The following is a 22,771-nucleotide window of genomic DNA, read 5'->3' as shown; positions in this document are numbered from 1 at the left end:
AGTTTGGGTATGTATTAATGCCACAGAGCGGGGGCGGGGAACAATGGAGCGGAAGTGAGGGTGCGCCCCATTGTGACGGTGGCAGGCGAGCCAGACCCAAAAGAAGATTGAAAGGACTCGGTTCAAAGACTGACAAGGGGTGAACAGGGTGTCCTTCGGTTGAACTCTCCCCTGCTCGGCCCTATTTTGCGAAGCAGAAGGGAAGGATTTAGTACCACAGAAGAAAACTGTCGATAATATCGCACCATCACCGCTATTCCACCACCACTAGTGCGCATGCGCTCATTTCTCTGATCTAAGCGGTCGTCCCGGGAAGTTCTACGCATGCGCGAGCTCGGGGTTCAAGGTAAGGGGAACCGCAGGCTCCCATCAACCCGGAGTGCGCTTGCGTGAATTCAAGAGCCTGAGAGGGCGGGACTTGGAGGAGGCTGGCTCATTTGCATTTCTGGCGGGAAAGGCGCGTGTGAACACGCTTCTTCTGTGCCAGTCGCAACCGCCGTTCGTCGAGGGTGGCCCTCAACTGAGTCCCGAGAGTCCCGACTCCAGGTACGCCCTGCCTGTGGCGACTTTGATGGCAGGTTACCCGGTAACATCTCCTGCCAGCTCCTTTAAAAAGGACCCAAGTTCTGACGAAATCTCCGATGTTCATGAAGTAACCCTCTGGGAAGTTTTGTTTTGAGGCAGGGTTTCTCTGTGTAGCCCTGGCCTTAAACTCAGAGATCCGCCTGCCCCTACCTCCCGAGTACAGGAATTAAAGGTTCCCTCTGGAAAATCCTAGTGGCAACTTCGGAAATCCTGTCAGAATCTTGAAACTTCCTGTTGCTTTCTGTTGCTTGTTTTCAACGACCTTAGGATCCTCATGCCTCAGTTTTAGGATCACAGCTCTCCCAGATATTCCCAACTACAATCTTCCAGAGCTTTTGAAACCTAATACTTAAGCTGTTTTGTTTTTGTGAGCAGAGCAGGTGTTTTGTTTTGAGATAGGGTTTCTTTTGTGTAGCTTGATTGTCCTAGAACTAGCTCTGTAGACCAGGCTAGCCTGCCTGCTTCTTCCTCCCAAGTGCTGGGATTAAAAATGTCCACCACCACCGCCTGGCTTTTGTATTGGGGTTTTTATTTTTTTTTATGAGTATTTTGCCAGCATGCGTGTATGTGTGCCAGGTGTATGCCTGTGCAGACCAGAAGAGGGTACAGTATCCCTTTGATCTAAAATTACAAATGATTAGGAGCTGCCATGTGTGTAGTGAGGATCTAACCCATATCTATCTGGAAGAGTAAACTGTTAGTCCTCTTAACCACTAAGCCACCTCTCTAGGGACTCTTCTAGAGCTTCATTAAATTGCCCAGACTCTACTCAGAAACTTGGATCCTGCAGCCTTAGCCTACCACGCCAGCAGCTAGGATCTTAGCTCATCAGAGTCTCCCTTAAAGACCTGCACAAGAACTATCTGATATTCTAGAAATTTGTCCTGAGTTCCCGTACAAGTTCCACTGGGGACCCTGAAATCCAGTGACACCCCAGAAATGCAGCCCTTGAATTCTAGTCCAGGGATCACTCTCGACTTCGTCCAGGTCTAAAATCCCTCAAGACACTCACCAGCAACCTGATCTCCCTTGTTCCTTAAGAATTTTCCCCTTGTTCCTTTCCTCCCGCCTTCTTCCTGAGTCTCTGAAAACCTCTCCCTTCCCTTTGGCCTCTGGGATCGGCAGCAGGAGGATCACCACTAGCTGAAGACTGGCCTAGTTTACACAGCCCACAAAGCTACAGCTACATAATATATATTTATTAAGTCCCTGTCTCCAAAAGTCAAATAATGTCTCCAGAACACATGCAGCTGCTGGAATCCAGGCAAAGCAGAGTGTTGGTTGCATTCCCTGAGGAAAGGGTGATAACCTTTTTCTCTCCCCTCAGTGACACAGATACAGACTGGATTAGACCAGATTAAAAATAGATAAGGGCAGGTTCATTAGGAGGCATCCACCTCCACCGTCTCACACGTGGAGGTCAGTGAAGTCCCACATCCCAGCTAAGCTTAGCAAGGGAGTTTTATAAAGCTTAGGTGAGGAGTGATAGCCTGCCAGCTAGGAGCTGGGATTCTGTCCTTACATGGTCAAAGGCTGAGCCCCTGGGCGGGCACTTATGGGTGGGTGGCTAGAAAATGGAGAGGAGAGGTGAGAACATGTTAGCCCGGAGTTTCCTCCTTGTGGGCAGAAGAGCAAAGGAGGTTTCTTGGCTTGAGCAGGGGAGGAGCAGGGGGTTCCAGCCGAATCAAAGGGGTGGCAAACAGGAGGAAACCCAAACCCTCTCTACCCTTGGCCCCCGGTGCCCTCTGAGTGTTAGGGGCTCTGTTGCCAAACATCTAAAGGAATTACTGATAGTGCCTCCTTTTCTCTTGAAGGTGACTTATTTTGACTGGCCAGGCTGTAATAGAGGCAGGACAGCACTGTCAGGGTGCAGAGGAGGGAGTCCTTGTGATCATAGAGGCCTGTGAAAGTCAAGTCCTAGATCTAGGAGGGGCTGGAGGGATGGCTCAGTGGTTAAGAGCACTGACTGTTCTTCCAGGGGTCCTGAGTTCAAATCCCAGCAACCACATGGTGGCTCACAACCATCTGTAATGGGATCTGGTGCCCTGTTTTGGTGTGTCTGAAGACAGCAACAGTGTACTCTCCTATAATCTTTAAAAAGGCGGGGAGCAGCAAGCCTGTGAATGATGCTGAATTCTTATGGCCACGGAGGGTAAGGGACATGGAGATGGCTGGTGGAGGGGAAAACAACAAAAAGAGGCAGTGAACCTAGAGAGAAGGATCAGTGGTTAAGAGAACTTGCTGTTTGTCTGCTTGATGCCTTTAATCCCAGCACTCTGAAGCTGATGGATCTCTGAGTTCAAGGCCTGGCTGGTATTCATGGCCCAGGCCAGTCAGAGATATACAGAGAGACCCTGTTTGGAAAAGAAAAGAAAAAGAAGCTACTGAAACGGTTACTACTCTTGCAAATGGCCCAGTTTCGATTCTTAGATGGCACATGGCAGCTTACAACCTTCTCTAACTCCAGTTCCAGGGGAGCTGATGCCCTCTTCTGGCTACCAAAGACACCAGACATAAACAAACACAAAACACATTTTTAAAAAGACAGGAAGCAGGCCTAGTGACGGTGCTACACATTCTTGCCAAGGCAAAGAGATCACAAAGTCAAGCCCAGCCTGGGCATCTTAGGGTGGCTTTGTTTCCGAGTACAAAGAGGGCTAGGGTGTAGCTTAACGGTAGAATACAAGTGTGGAATTCATCATTAGTAAGTGCTGGGCCAGGGTTTGGTAGTAGAGCGCTTGCCTGGAATCTATCAGTGGAAGATTGAAGGTGGTTCGGTGATAAAAGTGACGAAGTATGGGAGAGCCTTCAAAGGCCCGAAGTCCAAACAGGATCCCACGGTCTGCCTCCAGGCACTATGGAAGCCTGTTCATTCGCAATCAGCTCCAGGTAGAGTGAAATGTTTCTAGACAACAGGAGGCAGGAAGGCAAGAAGAGTCGTAAGCAGAAACCATAGTAGGAGCAGCAAACCACTTTACAAAATAGCATGCAGGTTAGAATTGCTAGAAGACACAGTGTGATTTAGGGAGAGAAAACTGCTGGCCCAGCCACACATTGCCTCTGCTGCTACACCCAAGCAGGCTCTGACCCAAGGAAGCCACAGCCACACAGGTCAAATCTGCAGCCTATCAGAATGGACTGGAATCTAGCAGGATGCTGGGTCATGGGCCACAGAGAACAAGGTGGACCTGAGGTGGGACTGTGAAGAAGCCCAGAAGAGTACAAGGTCTCTAGGACAGGAATGGTGACTTGATAAGTTAGGGGAAAGAGAGGTGGCCAGGAGCCCTAGGGGCAGCGGTTGACCCCACCCTCTTGCCTCCCTCTTTGATCTTGTTGCCTGCTCTTCAGTCCTCAGGTTGCCATCCCACACCTCAAAGCCATAAAAACTGGTTGGAGTTGGGATGGGATGGCAAACAGGTTCTGAGAACCCTGAGGGCCTGGGGCAGAGATGGAGCAGTTTAGTCAGACGAGAGTGTGGCCAGTCTGAGGAAGCCATCACTCTGCTTGTCCTTCTAGGAGCTATCTGGGCATCCTGTCCCTTTCCCAACCCTCTTCGCAGTGGAGAGAAGCTGAGAGCTTCGACAGCAGCAGTAGAGGAACATCAGGAGTGGCCCATGGACCTGCCAGAGGGCCAGGCTAGTGGTCCTACTGCACAAAGTAGGTGTTGGCCAGGAGGAGGAAGAGGGAGCTGTGGGTTAGGCTGGGAGCAGAGAGATGCTTGGGTGGCCAGGCAGGTGGGCAGAAGCAAAGGATGTTGGGATAAGTGTCAACTGTGTGCCTGCCTGCCACATGTCTGCCGCATCTCTCTGGAGGGCTGTTGGGGAAGGCTCCCCACACTGTAACACCCACACTTCATACCTCTTACTTTGGGTAAAACAGATGCCCTGTCGGCTCTCTCCCTCCTGCTGCACTTCCCTTCCTTTTCTTTTCTTTTCTTTTTTTTTTTTTTTTTTCCGGAGCTGGGGACCGAACCCAGGGCCTTGCGCTTGCTAGGCAAGTGCTCTACCACTGAGCTAAATCCCCAACCCCTGCACTTCCCTTCCCAACACTGAGGTCTGTCACCTGCTTAGTCTAAGACTTTCCCCAGAGCATGGCTCCACAGACGCTGCTCCATTCTGTGTGTGTGTGTGTGTGTGTGTGTGTGTGTGTGTGTGTGTGTGTGTGTGTGTACGTGTACACATGCACACGCAATGCAGGAGATGGAATCCAGGGTTTTATGTATGCTGGGCAACCAATCACTACTGAATTGGGTTCCCATCTGCTAGTTTTATGTTTTGAGACGGGATCTGGCTTTGAACTCTCACTGATCCTAGCTCAGCCTTTCCAGTGCTGAGATTACATGCATGTTCCACCATGCTCAGATCACATATGTAACTTTTAATTTTTTAGAAGAGAAAAACTGGCTGGGCAGTGGTGGTTCATACCTTTAATCCCAGCACTCAGGAGGCAGAAGTAGGCAGATCTCGGGGTTTGAAGCTAGCCTCATCTATAGAGCGAATTCTAGGACAGCCAGGGCTACACAGAGAAACTAGAGCGAGGAGAGGGGATGGGGGTGGTTGGGGCTGAGAATATCTGGCAAAGGGTCACACCTATAGGAACTGAAGGGTCTGAGACAATAGGAAAGTTCGAGACCATACCAGGCAGGTGATGTAAATGGTATACCATTTTACTGATTCTGTACATATGTAAACTGTTTTCTGTGTTAAGCCTCATAAAAACATGCTGAGTTATTGCTGTGTTTATAGACATCTTTGAGAACTAGTTGTGCTTTACACTAACAGAGCTCTCTGTTCCGGCTTGGCCTGCTTAAGTGCAGGAGAAGCCCATACTGTCAGCCTCTGCATACTGCCACTGCTACCCCAGAGCAATGGCTGCTTTGCTGTGGGCAGAAGCAGACAAGTGGGTGTGAGAGCCAGCACACATCAGTATTCAGAGGAGGGTGCTGGCTCACTGATTCTTATGGCCCAGCCTCTAGCTCTATGTCCCTCATTCCTGTTTTCTTCCTTGCCTATGTCTCTGCCCTATCTCAACAACTCCATTCCCCAAGCATCTCTCTCCTTCCTTTATGGTCTTGGTTTCTCTGTCTCCATCTCCTGAGAATTTGCTTAACACAGAGGGCCAGTCTGATTGGGTAGGAAACTCCAGCCTCTATCTATATAGAGTTAATGCAGGAGCACCCTGTCTTCCAGGCTCCTGGGTGTCCACAGGTGGGCCTGCAGCTTTGCTCAAGGCTAAGATCTGCATCCCAACCGCAGGAGTAACCTCTGCAAATAGGGTTTTACAGGCAGAGACACCAGCATGCCCATAAGGCTGGGTGGCTTGGGAGATGACTGGCATCTAAACCTCGCCTGCACCAGCAGAGGGCGAGCAGCCACCAGGAAGTATTACCATGGCCAGGTCAGCTTCTGAGACTGCAGACTGAAAAGGAAGAGCACACCACAGGGGAAAACCAAGGCTGAAAGACAGGGATGGCAAAAAAGAGAGAAGGCACTTGGAACACAGTAACAAGATTAAGATAGAGGCGGGGGAGAAGGACTGAAGGACACAGGACAGAGGCTGGACATGTGAGAGAAGTTGGGGATAACGGGAACAACAGTCCAGAAAGAAAAGTAGAGAGTGTGGTGGTCATGCACGCTTCTAATCCCAGCACTAAGAGGCAGAGGTAGGTGGATCTCTAAATTCAAGGCCAGCCTGGGCTACAGGGTGAGTTACAGAATAGCTGGGGCTACACAGCCCTGTCTTGAAAACTACAAAGAAGAAGAGGAGGAGGAAGAATCGGAGGAGAAGAAGGGAGGAAGGAGGAAGAAAAAGGAGGAGGAGGGGAAGGAAAGAGGGGGAAGGAGGGAGGGAGGGAGGGAGGGGGGAGAGAGAGGAAGGGAGGAAAGGAATAGTGTCTTCCTTCAGGACCTTGGGAAGGGACTGTGAACTAGTGGCCTTACTGGGCCACAGCATAGAGTCCTGCTCTGTAACATGGGAGGATGGAGAGCAGTAGACCAACTGAAGTCTACCTCCCTAGCTAACCTGCCCTAATCCCCTCCCATGGGAGCCAGAAAGGGTCCAAGTTAAACTGGGGTACAGCATCCTGGAAGTGTCAGGGTGAGAAAGGGGACTCTGTGCTAGAAGGTGACTGGCCCCTTCTGCTGCCTGAGACTCCTCATTTGTAGGAAGAGCAGCAACTGTGGTTCGATGCCTATAGTTTACATGCTGCGCAGAGGCCCACCCACACCCATCCCTCTCTCCCCCGGAGGGAGGGAGCTTTCCTAGAGGATACTGCTAAGGCTCAGAGCTGAGTCCTGAGCTTGCTGGAAGGGGGTGGGGGGACAGGACACATGTCTCACTCTAGTCCCAGTGCAGGCTCTAACCCTGCAGCCATGTGCAGTGACACCTAAGCAGACCAGGCTATGAGAGGCATGGAAGCCACTCCAGCTTGGAGAGGCTCTGTTTCCTGAGTGCCTGCTGTACACATGCGATGTAAATATGGCTGCAGGCCAACAGACCCTGGAAGACAGCAACATAGGCAGACACACAGTCGATCTGAGCCAGGTGATAGCTGCCCCACCGACACACAGGCCACACACAAACACACACACACACACACCACACACACCACACACATACACACACATACACCACACACACACACCACACACATACACACACACACCACACACACACACACCACACACACACACACACCACACACATACACACACCACACATACACACACCACACATACACACACATACACACACCACACACACACACCACACACATACACACACCACATACACACACACCACACACACACACCACACACATACATACACACACACCACACACCACACACACACACACCACACATACACACACACACCACACACCACACACACACACACACACCACACACATACACACACCACACATACACACACACCACACATACACACACATACACACACCACACACACACACCACATACACACACATACACACACACCACACACACACCACACACATACACACATACACACACACCACACACACACACACACACACCACACATACACACACATACACACACCACACACACACACACCACACACATACACACACCACATACACACACATACACACCACACACACCACACACATACACACATACACACACACACCACACACACACACACCACACACATACACACCACACACACACCACACACATACACACACCACATACACACACATACACACACACCACACACACACGCCACATTTACATATACACATATTGCACATACAGAAACACACATGCATACACATATTGCACATACACACTACACACACACACCCCACACTCACACCCTCCACACACACTCATGCACTCACATCTTTACATATGCAGGTGGAACACCCCTCTCCGTCCTCTTGGGGGGATTTTACTGGCACAGACTCAGACCTCTCAAATAAGAGGTTTGCCACAGACATGCTGCGGAGCTGCTGACTCAGGGGAGTCTGGCAGGAGGCTCAGCTCCTAACCGGTCCCCTGCCACCCCTTGCTTATGCAGCCCCATCCCTCCTCTTTATCTTGGTGTTGGCCCTGAGCTCCTCCAGCTCTGATGACGCCATGCTGAGGATGTGGAGAGGAGAGACTTGGTCCCTGAGGCAACTGGAAGAAGGGCTGCAGCGGTGGGATCGATGTAGGCTGCCCACGCCTTATTGGATTGTTCCTGGCTCCCCGGCCACCTTCATCCTGGCTTCTCCCTGCTTTCCTCAAGCCTGTTCCCCCTGCCCATAACCTGGGAGGCTGGGGAAGGGAGGGGTGAGGGTCATCTCAGAGTTCATTAATGGCTCCAGAGGCCATTGGCTGAAAAGCCTTAGGCAGACAGCAGGGGGCACTCCCTGGCCAGAGAGATGGGACCCGCTTGAAAGCAGTGACAAAAACCATCATGTTGCCACCTTACTGGAAGCCTCCTGCTGTCCTTTACCAGTCCCCACCACAGAGCTCTCAATAATTTCTCCAAACCTGGCAGAGCCTAGCTCTGGTGTCTGGGAGCAAGCTCTGGTGTGTCCTCTTTTCTCTACAGTGTACCTCTGGGAGCAGCCTGAGGAAGCAAATTCAGGACCACTGCTCAGCCTAGAGGAACAAATCCTTAACTCCACATTTGAAGCCTGTGACCCTCACAAGACAGGTGGGGGCTGGGAATCCACAGGGAGGGCTGGGCTCGGGCCCTCCTCAGGGGTCCTACAGGAACAGGATATATCATGGGTAAGGGGATGAGCGGGAGGGCTAGCATGGTATACTGCTAGCCTCTGGTCTGGTACAGCACTGGGTGCTTCCCTGGCTGCTCCTCTTTGTTCTACTCTGAGATGGACTGGAAAACTAGACTGAGGGGCAGACTTGCCCCGGGTGTCTGTGCATGCTGTAGGACAGGCTGTCATCAACCCTCTGGTGACAGGCACTCTTCTTAAGCCATGGCCTGTCCCACTGGCCCTTGTCCAGTCCTCTCCACCATGCTCTGTCTCAGGCACTGTGACTGTGGCCCACCTCCTGGCCTACCTGGAGGCTGTGACGGGACAGGGACCTCAGGATGTACGCCTCCAAACACTGGCCCGAAGCTTGGACCCTTATGGGGAGGGTGCTGGAGCCACTGTGGAATTGGACACCTTTCTGGTGGTCATGCGGGACTGGATTGCTGCCTGTCAGCTGCAGGGGTGAGTGGGTCCCTGCAGCACCAGCCTCCCACCTAGGAAGTCTTTCTTCAAGTCTGCTCTGCAGTCCACATAGTTAGGCCCAGGAAGCCCGTGTGGTTGGTGGGACTAAGGAGAGACACGTGAAAAGATGAGGACCAGATGCCTGGGGTAATGGTGCAAGGGTTCGGATAGAAGTAGCAGGGCTGACCATAGCAAGGGCTACCCTTCATAGCCCAGGCCCGGCCATCTGGCCTCACCCCTACCCATAGAGCCTCTCTTACCCTACAGCCCTCCCTTCCTCCACCACCCCACACCCCTGCAGGCACAGCTCATGGCTGTGGTGGCTGCAGGGGACCTGAGTCTCTTGCCTTTGATACAGGGGATTAGAGCTGGCAGAGGAGACCGCCTTCGGGGGAGCCCTGGCTTCTCCACACCTGCCATCTGGTGAGACTATTTATAGAAGGCGCTGGGTGGCAGGGGTCAGCGGGGGTCAGCAGGGACTTCTCATCTACTCACTCTACACAGCAAGGGCTAAAGAGACCTGGGGCTTTGCTCAACCTGCAGCTGTGGTGCCTTTGGGACAGTCCCCTTATCCTGGACTTTGGGGTCAGGTTTTCCATCCCTTCCTCCCAGCTCCAGCCCTAGTGTAGGGCCTGAGGAGACTGCAGCCTCTGTGCTATCTAGCTGAGGGCCCTGGGGCACCTACGCTATTAAAAGCTTCACTTGGCACAGGGCAGTGCACTTGGCCTGCAAGGCTGCCCCTCCTGCCCCACCACACACACACCTCTTACGCCTGCTTCCCTTTCCATGAGAGCAGACATCTACCCCAGATGTATCCAAGCCCTATACTGGGGTGCAGGATGCCCAGGAACTCAAACCTCAGAAGTGTATGACTAAAAAGTGACTTTACAGAACCCAGACTGGCTCTCTTGGCATTCTCTTTTTTGTTGGTTTGGGGGTTTTTTGTTTGTTTATATTTATTTTGTTTTTGTGTTTTTGAGACAGGATATCTCTATATAGCCCTGACTGTCCTAAAATTCACTATGTAAACTAGGCTAGCCTTGAACTCACAGAGATCACCCTGCCTCATCCTCACTACTGCTGGCATTAAAGGTGTACACCACCCCACCAGCTCTTGGCATTCTCTTGAATCTTGAGGCTTCTTCAGTCTTGGGGCCAGGAAAGGCTGTAAGCAGCAGGGGGATAAGTCACCTAGAGGAAGAGAAAGAAGGCTGAGGCAGAGGCAGAGGCAGGAGAGTGCCCAGGGAGAGAGAGAAAGGAGAGTGAGGATGGATGTGGTAGAGCAGAGAGCCAAACTGGCTGACCTCCAACAGCCAACAGGCAGTCAGAAGGCCTGAGGAGGAGGGCAGGGGACGGGGACGAGTGGGTGGGAGGTAGAGACATCGCTCGTGACGGCCTCAGAAGCCCTGGCAGAGCTCCAGGCAGCTGTGAGCAAGCAGCGCGTGTGAAAGAGTAATTCAGCTCAGGGAACCCCAGAGCTACACTTGAAGAAACTGGGAGGCCAGAGTCCGGGACAGTCCCAGGGTCCTTAGACACCCCAACATTTAAAGTTACCAGAAACTCCAACCTCCTTTTATCTGTCTCTTTCCAGCATGCCCAGAAGCTGAGGAGCCAGCCAACTTAGAGAGCTTTGGAGGAGAAGACCCCAGGCCTGAGGGGTGCCTGTCCTCCCCACCCCAATCCCACACCATTTTCTCCAGCCTCTCTGGGGTGCGGGAGTGGGGAGACTAGTGTCTTGGCCTAGGAGAGCCTTGGACTTTGCTTCTGATGTGTCCTCAGAGGAGCATTTCCTGGCTGCTGCTCCACCTAGGAGGCTGTGGGAGTGGGAGCAGCAGGTTGGTGACTGGCCCTTGCTGTCCCTGTCCTCAGGCCAGCCACAGCCGAGCTGCTGAGCAGCCTGGAGGACCTAGAGCTAAGCAACCGGCGCCTTGCTGGTGAGAACGCCAAGCTGCAGCGCAGTGTGGAGACTGCTGAGGAGGGCTCCGCGCGCCTCGGGGAGGAGATCACAGCCCTGCGCAAGCAGCTGCGAAGGTCAGTACCTGTGCCTTCCTTGCTGACTCCTCGCTGGGCTGCCAGGGAGCCTGGGCCCTAGGTACAGGTAGGCACTCTACCACCCAACCCTGTCTTCCATCTCCCACTGTCTGGGGCTTTCTCCTTCCTAGCCTTTAGCTTCAGTCTGACTGCCTCATTCCAGTCTTGCTCTTTCTCCATCTCCATTCTTTTCCCTGCTGTATGGCCCCATGCTCCCTTCCTCAGGTGGACACTATGTCCACCCCACACTGCACACCAGTCCCTGTGCCCCTTGGCCTACCTCATGTCTGGGATATTTTGCTCTGCTTCTCTGCCTGCCTTCTCTCATGTCTGTGCCACTTCTCAGTACCCAGCAGGCCCTGCAGGTGGCCAAAGCTTTGGATGAGGAGCTAGAAGACCTGAAGACTTTGGCCAAGAGCCTGGAGGAGCAGAATCGCAGTCTGATGGCTCAGGCCCGGCACACAGTGAGTGCTGCAGAAAAGGGACAGGTGAAGGGACAAAGGTTACCTGAGTTCCAGGTCCTGCTCACCCCACACTCCCCCAGGATGGCAGGTGTCATGCCTCCACCCCATCCCACCCCCACAGCCCAGCTCTTCAGTAATTATAGGCCCTGACTGCATTCCTGGGTCAGAGAGGGCACTGGCACTGGGACCTGAACTGATCCTGTTCTCTCTCTGGGGTGGACCAGGAGAAGGAGCAGCAGCACCTGGTGGCTGAGGTGGAGACGCTACAGGAGGAGGTGAGCGGAGGCCCACCCACCTTCAGGGGTTCCCATCCCTGTCCTGCAGACCACATGCTGGGATAGTCCCTGGCGGGGTTCATGGGGAGGCCCTGGCCAGTTCTTCATGTCCGATTTGGTGCCCTCACCATCAGGGGAGCAAGCCAGTGGGCAATGTGAGGTTTAAACTAGAAAAATGCTTAGAAAGCTCCTAACTCAAGGTAGGATATATAGGGTGTGGACAGCAAAATCCAACAAGCTGGTATAGTGTTCCACGCCTGTCACCCCAGTATTTGGGAGTTTGAAACAGGAGGATTTTGAATTCAAGGCTAGTCTCAGCTATGTAACTAGACTGTCTGGAAAAAAGTGTCAGGGGCCTTATTTATGCCAGTGTGGTGTTGTCGGGTTTCATCTCTGGCAATGCAAATGAAACTGCAGACTTAGAAACCATTGCTTTAAGCATAGGCATTGAAGTCACTCAATGAGCATGATAGGCCACTTTCAGGGATGTGAGTGTCCTTTCATTTCTGGGCTTTTGTTTCTGGTTTTCGTTCTGGTGGTGCTGGAGATGGAGTGCTGGGCCTTGGCCATCAGCCACTAGGCCTGGGGGTTCTTCAGGAGCCAGCAGGAGCCTGAATGGTCTGCTTGTGCAAAGGGTGAGGTGAAGGTGTTTACCTGAGGGCCAGCCCTACAGCTCAGACCTACTTAAGTCCCAGTTCACTCTGAATTGTTGTCCACATTGAGATTCATCAACTATTAAGTGATGTCACCTCTGTCCCTTGTCCCCCAAGGTGGCAGATCCCTGGGGACTCACATCCCTGGCAGCAGTGCCCCTCACTTCTGGGTGAGCTGGGAGGGCAGCACACTCAGAATCCCTGGTGTCCCATCTTCCAAGTCCATCCCCTGGCCAGCTGGGGCTCGGGGCCTTCAGTTCTTCAGCTCACACAGTTCTCTGCCTCCTGAACCCCAGCTACTATCCCGAATCTCTGTCCTTGTCCACCCTGGACATTTTCCTGAAGTCCTAAGTTCTTCTTCTTCACTGTTCTGTGGCTTCTTGTTAATTGTTTTCCTCCTTCCAGGACAAGAGAAACTCCTTGAAAGCTGCATTCAGTCATGGTACAATTTCTTCCAGAATATTTTTTAAAAGAATTTATTTTATGTCTGAGTGTTTTGCTTGTGCAAATGTCTGTGTACCATGTGAGTGCCTAGTGCCTGCAGAGAGCAGAAGAGGGTGTGGGATCCACTGGAACAGATGCTGTGAGCCACCATGTGGTTGCTGGGAATTGAACCTGGGTTCTCTGAAAGAGCAGTCAGTGCTCTTAATCCCTGAGCCTGAGCTCTCTCCAGCCCCTGGCTTCTTGTCTTAAGTCTGGGTATGCTAAGAATGGAACCCAGAGTCTTGCTTATGTTAGGCAAGCAACACTGAGCCACATCCGCAGCCCCAGTATAACAGGGGCTCACTATGTAGTACAGGATGGCTTTGTACTATGTAGTATGACAGGCAAACTCCTTCCCAGTCCCTGCCAGCCTTTTTTCCTGCTTATGGCCTCATAGTCACAGATGGTTTACACACACACACACACACACACACACACACATTCACACACACAAACACACACACACACTCACTCTTCTGCCCCTCTTTGTGTTATTTCAACAGCCACCTATCATATCATTGACGGGGGAGGATCCCTTAGCCACAGCTGCAAGGGAGGCTGGGAGGATATCTCACTCTTAGCCTGAAGCTAAAGCAGCCAAATAGGAGGGGTTAGGACAGCTGTTTCTATAGCAGACAGGTTTTCTTGTCACTGCCCCCAGGGCATGTCATGCAGACAGCAGGAATCAGTTGTGTGAACCAGCTACTTGCACCCCTGCCTCCTACCCCAGGGCCTATGCCCTGCAGAGAGACTTCTAGGCATGCTAGTTCAGGCTTAGCTAGAGCTGTTCTCAGCCCATTGCTGACCGCCACAGCTGCCCACTGAGATCTAGAGATTGAGATCTCGGGTTACACCGCATGGCCTGCTGGAGTAACAGGATACTCTGTCTCCAAAAGTCTGACTGCTGGCTGAATCCCAAGGACCTGCAGCCGGTGCTTCTGCAGGACGCTGCATGGTGCTGAGATGGCTTTTGGGTCCCACCAGGTGGACAGGTGTTGACACAGCACTCCCAGCTCTCCTTCCTCTGCCCTTCACCCAGCAGCCCAAGCTGCTGCGGTGAGTAAGAGACTGATGACCTGGTACAGGGACAAGGCTGGAGCTAGCTGGCCTCTGTCTCCTGTCTCCTGAGCTCTGGGGGAGGATGTGGCTTGCCAGACTTCATGTGCCTGGAACCTTGGACTTTGAATTATCATGTTTGTTTCTTTGTTCATTTGTTTAAGACAGGGCTTCTCTGTGTAGCCCTGGCTGTCCTGGAACTTGCTCTATAGACTAGGCTGGCCTCAAAGTTAGAAATCCACCTGCCTCTGCCTTCTGAGTCCTGGGATTAAAGGCGTGCTCCACCACCACCCAGCTATGCTTTTGGGTTTTTTGTTTGTTTATTTGTTTTGGTTTTTTTTTAAAGATTTATTTATTTTATATATAAGTACACTATATCTATCTTCAGACACACCAGAAGGGGGCATCAGATCTCATTACAGATGGTTGTGAGCCACCATGTGGTTGCTGGGATTTGAACTCAGGACCTCTGGAAGAGCAGTCAGTGTTCTTAACCATTGGCCATCTCTCCAGCCCCCTGATTTTGTTTTTTAAGATGAGGTCTTGTTATGTAGCCCAGACTGACCTGGTACTCAAAGTTATCTTCCTACCTCAGCTTCCCTGGTGCTGAGATGACAGCTGTGTTCCCTCACACCCAGCTTTGGGCCCTTTTCTTCTTAGGTGGCACTGGACAGCTGTTGTGGATGCCTTTTCCTGACCTCACTGCCTCCCCTTGGGAGGCTCAGCCCAGGCACCACCTCCTTAAACCACCTCCTTACCAAGCCCTGTGGCTGTGCCACCGCCCAGCTTGAGCCTCCTCAGTGAGCCTTTTAGCATTATCTGTCTCACTTGTTCCACTTCTATGCATCTTGTACCAACAGTGCCACCACTTCTCACATGCCTTTTGTCACCCAGAGTTTCATCTGGCCCCGAGAGGCTGAGTGTTAGAGGTGGAACTGGGCATCCTACAGATGGGTGGCCTTGCCAGGCCTCGTAGCCTCTCTATTCAGTTTCTTCTGTAGACCTCAAGGGGAGGAGGATATTAATGGCTGTACAGTCACATACTTACAGAGCCAGTGTAATACAGGCAGTGCCAGCCCTGATCTACCCTCCTGCTTGCAGTGGGGGAAAGGGCAAACATTGTGAAGTCACAGGGTCCACATCTGGGGGCATATGTCTACCAAGGCCAACAGCCTAGGTGGAAAACAAGAAAACTGGTTGATTTTGTAGCCAATTCTGGAATTATAGTTTACTAAAGGAAATAAGTTGTCATAAGCAGGTAAACACTGGAGTTGCTCCAGGCAAAATGGGAGATTTGCTTTAAAATGACTAAGTTAAACCAGAAAGCAAAAGGTATAGAGAAAAGAAGGAACCAAAGTATAGTTCTTACAGGGCATGAGGATTATTAGTTTTTTATGTTAGGAAGCATGAGTTTCTTTAGTATCTATAAATGTTCATCTCTAACATCTGGTGCATGCCAGGTGTTGCTGACTGTAATGTCTGTAGTCATTTACATTCACTGGCCTGTGCTAGTGTGAGCAAGAGCTGTGTGACCTGGTACAAATTACTCAGCCTCTCTGTGCCTGAGTTGCCTTTATTTTTAAAAATGGGAAAAGAAATGGAGTCACACATGCAAAGTGCTTAGAAATTATTATTCACTCATTTAAATCATAAAATCAGTTATCACCTTATCAGTGAGGAAACCACCTATGGAGAAATTCCGGCCAAGGTCCCAAAAGGGTGGTGGAAGAATTGAAAGGCTAACTGGAGAGTGCTCATGGCAGTGAATGGCAGCTGTCAGCCTTACCCTGCTGATTTGTGAGCACAGCTGTTCCTCCCTCCAGAATGGGAAGCTACTAGCAGAGCGAGATGGAGTGAAGAGACGGAGTGAGGAGTTGGCCACAGAGAAAGATGCTTTGAAGGTGCGGCATTTGTCTAGGCCCTGAGGACTACTCACCTCCCTGCACCCAAGTCAGCACCGTAGCTGCTGAGAACAGGCTCTTGGCATCAGAATCCACGTGCCGGGCTGCCCAGGCAGTTCAGCTGGAGTCCCCTTCAGAACAGCTGACACCCACGGTGTCACTGGAGGCTGAGGGAAGACCTGGACAGGGACAGTGGTGGGAGGAGGGTGTGCAGTGGGAGGCTGAGGGGAGATGAGGGAGGCTGAGGGGAGACGAGGGAGGCTGAGGGGAGATGAGGGAGGCTGAGGGGAGGCGAGGGAGGCTGAGGGGAGATGAAGGAGGTTGGTGGGAGGCCGTGAAGAGATAGATAGGTTCTTCCCTTGGCAGCGGCAGCTCTGTGAGTGTGAACGACTCATTTGCCAGCGTGAAGCAGCCCTCTCAGAGGTGAGGGTCAGGGAGGGGACAGACCTGCCCTTAGCAGCCTTCATAGCTCCTGCTGTTTGTGGCAAGAGCCCACCCTGGTCTGGGCCCTGGCCAAGCAACCCAGACCAGCCCGAGGGATTCTCCCTGGTCACAGTGTGTGGCCAACTCACCAGCTCCCCCTTCAGCAGCCTCAGGTTTTGGGGAACTGAGCCCTGGCTCAGGTAGCTTTGTGTTCCCTACCCCAGCGTACCCGCCATGCAGAGAGTCTGGCCCAGACCTTGGAGGAGTACCGAACCACCACTCAGGTAGTACTGGTGCCCATGGCTCCTCTTCTGCCTGTCTCTATGGGCTCCTTGCAGCTATGCCTTCCTCCCTGCTAAACCACTGCATCCCTGTCCTTTGCTAGGTCTGTTTTGTGTGGAAATTTTTCCCACAGCACCCACCTTTCTGGGAGCTCCCATCTCCCTCTAGGCTGAGTCCATATGTCTGGTTGGCTCCTTCGTGTGTTTTCCGTGAACCTGCCCACCTTAGGAGAGTCCCTTCTGCCTTCCTGATGTTCTTGCTGTGTCTTGTGCTCCGGGCTCCTTTAGCCTTGGACTTTTTGCCACTGCTACTTCACCCTGGTCATTGGCAGTATGTGTCTGGAGAGAGGAGTATGTGGGTTCCACGAGGGCCCATGCTCTGCTTCTTGTAGGAGCTAAGGCAAGAAATTTCAAACCTGGAGGAGCAACTGAGTCAGAGCCAGGAAGGCCCAGAGGAGTGAGTGGATGCTCAGGCGGGAATGGGGCTGAGTGAGCAATGGCTCACTGTGGAGGGGAGGCTCAAGCACATGGTCGGGCATGACAGGGGCAGGAGAGGGCTGGGCCACAGGGTGAAGACAGAAGATAAGCCTCCCTCCCCTGTATGCGGCTAGGCTGCTGGAAGGGGCTGAGGCAGGAAGAGTAGGCTGGATCATGGCCCTGCCCCCATCACTGGACTTGGAGATCCAGGCTCTCCGGCAGGTAGGCCCTGCTTCCACGGAAGCTCTCCACGTGTCCCCAGCAGACCTTCACTCTGGCCAGGAGAACTTGGAGGCCATGCTCCTGACCATCATCGCTCACCAATCTGGTCCCCTCACCCATTCCCTCCGTACCTGTTGCATACCTTCCACCGAGCCATCCTCTTGTCCCAGCCCACACCTGTGCCCCACACCTCCATCCCGCCTGGGCTCCCACTCTTCTCCGGCCCTCCCAGGATCACATGCAGCTTCTGCTTCCAGGGGCAGGATGCAGCCAGTACTGGCCTCTCCAGTCCTCTGTGTGGACTGTGGCAGTGGGAAGAGGCTGAACCACAGGAGGAGGCCGAGTCTCCCTCTGAGGACCCTGCTAGGCGACAGGTACACAGAGAGGCTAAGCCACAGGAGTCCAGGGGCCCCACCACCCTCTGCCCCTTTCCTGTGCCGTCTACTCATTGAGCTTACAGAGAGCCTGATGCAGGCTGGGCGTCCAGCCCCAGCCAACAGAACACACACCTGCCCTCAAGGGACAGGCAAACTCAAGCTGCCCCATAGAAACACCTGTCACGATGTGCTCATCTATGATTGAACATATTGTGAAAGACACGAAGGGCCTTTTTAGAAACTGCATGGTGATGGTGGCCATGCCCTTAATCCTAGCACGGGGGAGGCAGAGGCAGGCAGATCTCTGAGACCAGCCTGGTCTACAGAGTGAGTTCCAGGACAGCCAGGAATACAGAGAAACCCTGTCTTTAAAAAAATAATAATAAAAATGAAAGCAAAAAGAAAGACAGGCTTAGCACTAAAATGAATCTAAGCTGCACAGTGGCTCTGTTTCAGAAAACAATGGGGGTCTTTCTACCCAAGGTCTACACTATGCTAGGCAAGTACCCCACCACTGAGCAGAAGCCCTGTGTACTCCTGAGCTGTCCCTGTACATAGGTGAGTCACCCAAGGCACGTGAACCCCAAGTGGGCCAGCAAGTTTAGGTAGCAGCTGGCCTGGGATGGCAAGGGATGTCTGCTCCAGGTGGGGGACAATAGACGGAAAGTGACCTTGTCTTAGGACCCGAGACCCTTGGGAACATACCACACAGTGGTCTCAGGATGCTCAGGTGACTGAATGAGGAGGTGACTCGGCAAAGGGTTTGTCTCTGACTTCGAGTAAGGGTGGGCAGGGTAGGGACAGGGCAGAAGGGCAGTGCCAAGAAGGGAGGTGAGGGAAGATATTAAGTTTATAGGTGAGGTGGCATCTTGTAGGACATCCAGGGCCTCCAGAAGTAGCCAGGTGCACAAGCCTGGAGGTCACCAATCACTAGGAATGGACAGTGGTGACTCACACTGCAACTCTAGAACTGGGAATGCTGAAGCAGGAGGCCTGCCATGAGTTTGAGGCCACCCTAAGCTACAGAGTTAGATCCTATCGAAAAGAAAAGAAGGGTGCAAGGCAGCCCCACAGCTGTACCCCAAATCCCAGGAAGTAGAAACAGGAAGGCAGGAACTCAAGGTCATCCTCATCCTCTGTAACCTAGCGAGTTCATGCCAGCCTGGGCTACAAGACTCTCAGAGCAAAATAACAATGAGCAGGGACATCCAGAGACCCACCCCGAGAGGGAAGAGGGAAGAAGATACTGAGCCCCCTCTTGACTCAGGCTGGTAGATGGGGACATCCTGGGAACACTGATCTCTACTTCTGAGGAGTTCGTACCTATGGCATATCTGGCTTTCTGTGGGTGCTGAGAGGGAGCCCACAGAAAGTTTAGAAGCTTGTACCCTTGGGGGCCATCTACACCAGTCTAGACCTCAGGTAGGGGGTACCTTGCTGGAACTGGGTCAGAAGCCTAGAGTCCAGGAGACCAAATCTTGATGTTCTGCAGACAGACTTCCAGAGAGAGCCAGTGCATGCTCTAGAAGGAAGCAGAACTCCATGCTTGAGGTAAGGAGCAAGTTAACAGTCCTTCCTCTGTCACAGTGATGTAGTTCTGGCTGTCAGAAGATAAGGATGGTGGCACCCCGCAGGAGTCACATCCCCCTCCTCCATCTAGTCTATGACTGCCTCAGAACCCTGGGCCTGCCCTCAGTACATCCTGACCCTGGCAATTCCAACAAGGGATGGGCACATGGACCCTAGGGAGGTCAGGGGCTCTGGGAGGTACCCCAAGGATCAGACTGGATTCACAGGAGCAAGAGGTGCTGGGAAAATACTGATGGGGGCCTTGAGGCTTCCCAGCCCTAGAAAAAGCTTAAGACCCAGTCTTGGGCACCCATAAAGGGAATGGTGTGAGCCTCATGGGTCCTGGGAGTCCAGCTCTGTGACTGATGATGGTGTATCATAAGGCCTTACTCAGGCTTTGAGTAAGAATGGAAAGTGCTGGATGTCTAGTCCCAGCGCCTTCAGCTTCCTGTGGTGCCCCCCTCCTCCAGACTCCTGCTGCCACAGCTAATGAGGCCCCTACACAACCTCTAATTGGACTTGTCTGGGCAGAGCTGAGATTTGGCTGGCTCAGGGCTCTGATCAATGTGACCTCCTCCTACGTCATCAGGATGGAGGGAAGATGGGACTTACGCCCCCTGCGTAGGACTGCTACTAACACATTTTCAGGGCGGCAAACACTGGAGCCCAAAATGGGACTGGGCTGGGGCCTGACTGCAAAAGGCTGGGGACTCAACATACCCTCCAGCCCACGTGAGCATTTCAGGGGATCTCACAGCAGTGTATAGTGGGACTGGGCTGGGAGCAGCTGGGAGCCTAAGGCTGCTGTCTTGATGGCAGCTGCAAGGTTAGATCCCTGATCCTTCGTGAGGCATAGGCTGGTGTCAGGGGCACCTGGGACCCTGGGGAGCCAACCAGCCTCTGAAGTTTAATACTAGCTTCAAAGCTGTCCCTGAAGCATAGGCTTGGAGGTGTGGGGGTGTCACTGACACACCAGAGAAATGATTTGGACATGGGAGAGCCCAAATAGTAAGGTTCTGGGGCTGGGAGAGGGGAGCCGGATACCCAGTCTCTAACAAGACTTGAAAGACCAAGGCTGAGAAATGACAGAGTACCAGCACCCTCAAATGGGTGCCCAGGGTTCACACACCCTAGGGTATCTGGTTTGGGAGCAAGCAGGAGCCTACCTAGGAGTTCTACCTAGAGTTTAGCTGGAAGGAGACAACTAGGAATGCCTAGTTCAAGGGCTTCTGAGCCTTTTAGGGGTCACAAACTCCAAATTTTGCTTTTTAAAAAAATTTTCTGATAATAGGAAAAGAACTGGGGAGGCAGGATGTCCAGTGACTTTGTTTGCTATAGGTTGTCCAGAAGACAGGAAGAGGAGGAAGAAGAGGAGAGCTGGATCCTGGTAGGCAATCCTAGAACTTTTCCTATCACCAGAAACTGAGGAACTAATCCCAGATCTTGCCCCAAGCTTGAACTCCTCGGGAACTGACAGAAAAATCATTTGGTCAGGAGATAACAAGGCCCTCAGTGCAGCTAATGAGAGGCAGGGGTTGGGAAGGGGAAACTGGAGGCAATTGGCAGCTAGAATATTCCCTGGAGACCCCAGCTACATATAGACAGGCTGCAGTTTCCACATGCTGGGGTCTCAACAGATGTCACCCCAATTGCATCACAGACTCCCACATACTCACCCAACAAGAAACCTGTGGTCTCAAAGATCTAGCCAAACTGCTTGGGCCTAGACTCCTCCACCCTTCTCTGTGGCAGGACAGGTAGAGCTCTCAGCCCAGCTCTTGTCAAGGGCTGTCAACGGAATTTGATGAGAGGAGTCCAGGGTCTGCTGAGGAATGTAGAGTCCTCACCTGTCCTGTCACACTTAGGCCCTTCATTGAGGAAGCCCAGCTCTTCTCTCTGTTCTCAGTTCAGGGCCAGGCAGAGTGGATGCAAATCCTAGCCATTGGGAGTGGCATGCTAGTTGGTTTGTCACTGCTGGTCATTGTATTTGGAGCAGATGTGGGCATTGGAAGACCCTGACTGGCAGACAGGTAGCCCTTCCAGAGACAGGAGGAGGGGCAACAGGCTGGCAGAGCCCTCAGGAATTGGCTGGCACTGGGAAGCCACTCAGCCCAGCACAGGGACACATGCTTGTAAACCACTGCCCTGGGGCTAGACACTCTTACAAGATCAGGTGGGAGGAAGGAGAGGGCTCTCACCCTCTTAACTGCTGCGTAGGCACTGTGCTTGCCCTGCCCACTCTCCCAGTGAAGGGAAGGCTGCTGTCGTCCCTCACCAGGGACACATGCCTCCTGTGTAGTCTACATCCACAGCGCTGACCAAGGACTGCAAATTCAGTGAGTGGGTGTGTTCTGTCCTTTCCCTACCCAGGCTGACCCCTCCAGCCCTCTGGGAACCCCTCACCGGAAACTCGCCCCAAGAAGCTCTCCTAAGAGGTAGAGAGAGAGTTGGGAGCTGGAAGGGACTTAAAACAGACCAAGCCTAGTAGTAACATCTTTCCCTCTGCCCTCCAGCTGCCATGTTGTGCCAAACATGCAACAAGCCCTCATGCCGGTGGTGAGAGAGCTGGTACCAGTCGGACGATCACAGACCCAGCACTGTCTGCGTCCCCGGCACACCCCAGGGATCAGGTGTGCCCTTTAAATGTCCCCAGAAGTGGATGGGTGGGGGTGCCACGAGTTTGTGAGACCAATCTTCCGGGGATTGGTCTCTCCAATCAGCCTCTCCTGCCTCCCTCCAGAATCAGCCAGCACCCACTGGTACCCACACCCATTCTGGGTCTGCTGCTGCTGCTGCTGGTCTCCATTCTGCTGCTCAGCCAGTCCCCACCGCCCACCTGGCCGCACCTGCAGCTCTACTACCTACAGCCGCCACCAGTGTGAGGCCCTTCTCAGTAGACAGCCCACCCATTTCCACCACTGTACTGCCTGCTGTCACTGCTGTCAGCACTGGGCCCACATCCCTAAGTTGTGTTATGTGACCATGGCCTCTCCTGGCTTCTCCTGTTTCTTAACAATAGCAAATCTCGCAGTCATGACTTGAGCACAGGATGATTTCCTCACCAAAGTTCAAGGGAGGAGGGCAACTGGGCCTCTGCTGAGTTAAGAGGGGCCCCAAGGTCCCTAGGCTTTCTCCATCCTCCTCTCCTGTTTTGGAGGCTGCTGTTGTAGCCTCATCACAGTGCAGGACTAGGGAGAGCTTGCCGTCCCGGAGTTGTGTCTTTGAGGCAGCAGACTGCTGCAAGGGAGGCTGTAGGTCAGT

General features: G+C 52.7%; 1 protein-coding gene across 13 annotated transcripts; it reads left to right on the top strand.

The window, feature by feature from the left end:
• Positions 1 to 92: 92 nt before the first annotated feature.
• On the top strand, positions 93 to 22,552 carry Kash5 (KASH domain containing 5). 13 transcript variants are annotated; one of them, NM_001432246.1, is made up of 21 exons: positions 99 to 346; positions 4,102 to 4,242; positions 8,671 to 8,775; positions 9,112 to 9,298; positions 9,657 to 9,721; positions 10,890 to 10,956; positions 11,168 to 11,329; positions 11,676 to 11,793; positions 12,018 to 12,068; positions 13,127 to 13,163; positions 16,084 to 16,161; positions 16,528 to 16,584; positions 16,809 to 16,868; positions 17,258 to 17,322; positions 17,477 to 17,564; positions 17,822 to 17,938; positions 19,434 to 19,492; positions 20,849 to 20,897; positions 21,881 to 21,945; positions 22,024 to 22,140; positions 22,251 to 22,552. In NM_001432246.1, the coding sequence occupies exons 10-21, from the start codon at positions 13,161 to 13,163 to the stop codon at positions 22,390 to 22,392; spliced, it is 900 nt and encodes a 299-aa protein (NP_001419175.1). In that variant the 5' UTR covers positions 99 to 346; positions 4,102 to 4,242; positions 8,671 to 8,775; positions 9,112 to 9,298; positions 9,657 to 9,721; positions 10,890 to 10,956; positions 11,168 to 11,329; positions 11,676 to 11,793; positions 12,018 to 12,068; positions 13,127 to 13,160; the 3' UTR covers positions 22,393 to 22,552. The 13 variants fall into 13 exon arrangements, 12 of the variants coding, with proteins under 12 accessions (XP_087412135.1, XP_087412140.1, NP_001419175.1 ...); NM_001432247.1 differs by lacking the exon at positions 99 to 346 and adding an exon at positions 481 to 546; XR_015623860.1 differs by lacking the exon at positions 16,528 to 16,584 and having other exon boundaries at positions 93 to 346.
• The last annotated feature ends 219 nt before the right edge of the window (positions 22,553 to 22,771 follow it).

The sequence above is a fragment of the Rattus norvegicus genome, chromosome 1 (genome assembly GCF_021556685.1).
Source record: "Rattus norvegicus strain SHRSP/BbbUtx chromosome 1, alternate assembly SHRSP_T2T, whole genome shotgun sequence".
Taxonomy (NCBI): domain Eukaryota; kingdom Metazoa; phylum Chordata; class Mammalia; order Rodentia; family Muridae; genus Rattus; species Rattus norvegicus.
The sequence above is the reverse complement of the archived record's forward strand: the minus strand, read 5'-3'. Positions and strand labels throughout refer to the sequence as shown.

What these genes read in the sequence shown, in the direction of transcription:
- Kash5 (NM_001432239.1), top strand. Translation starts at nt 325, where the DNA reads ATGCGCGAGCTCGGGGTTCAAG. An exon ending in TAGTGGTCCTACTGCACAAA is followed by an intron (nt 4,243 to 8,670) that starts GTAGGTGTTGGC and finishes TTTTCTCTACAG; the next exon opens with TGTACCTCTGGGAGCAGCCT. An exon ending in AGATCCAGGCTCTCCGGCAG is followed by an intron (nt 17,565 to 17,821) that starts GTAGGCCCTGCT and finishes TTCTGCTTCCAG; the next exon opens with GGGCAGGATGCAGCCAGTAC.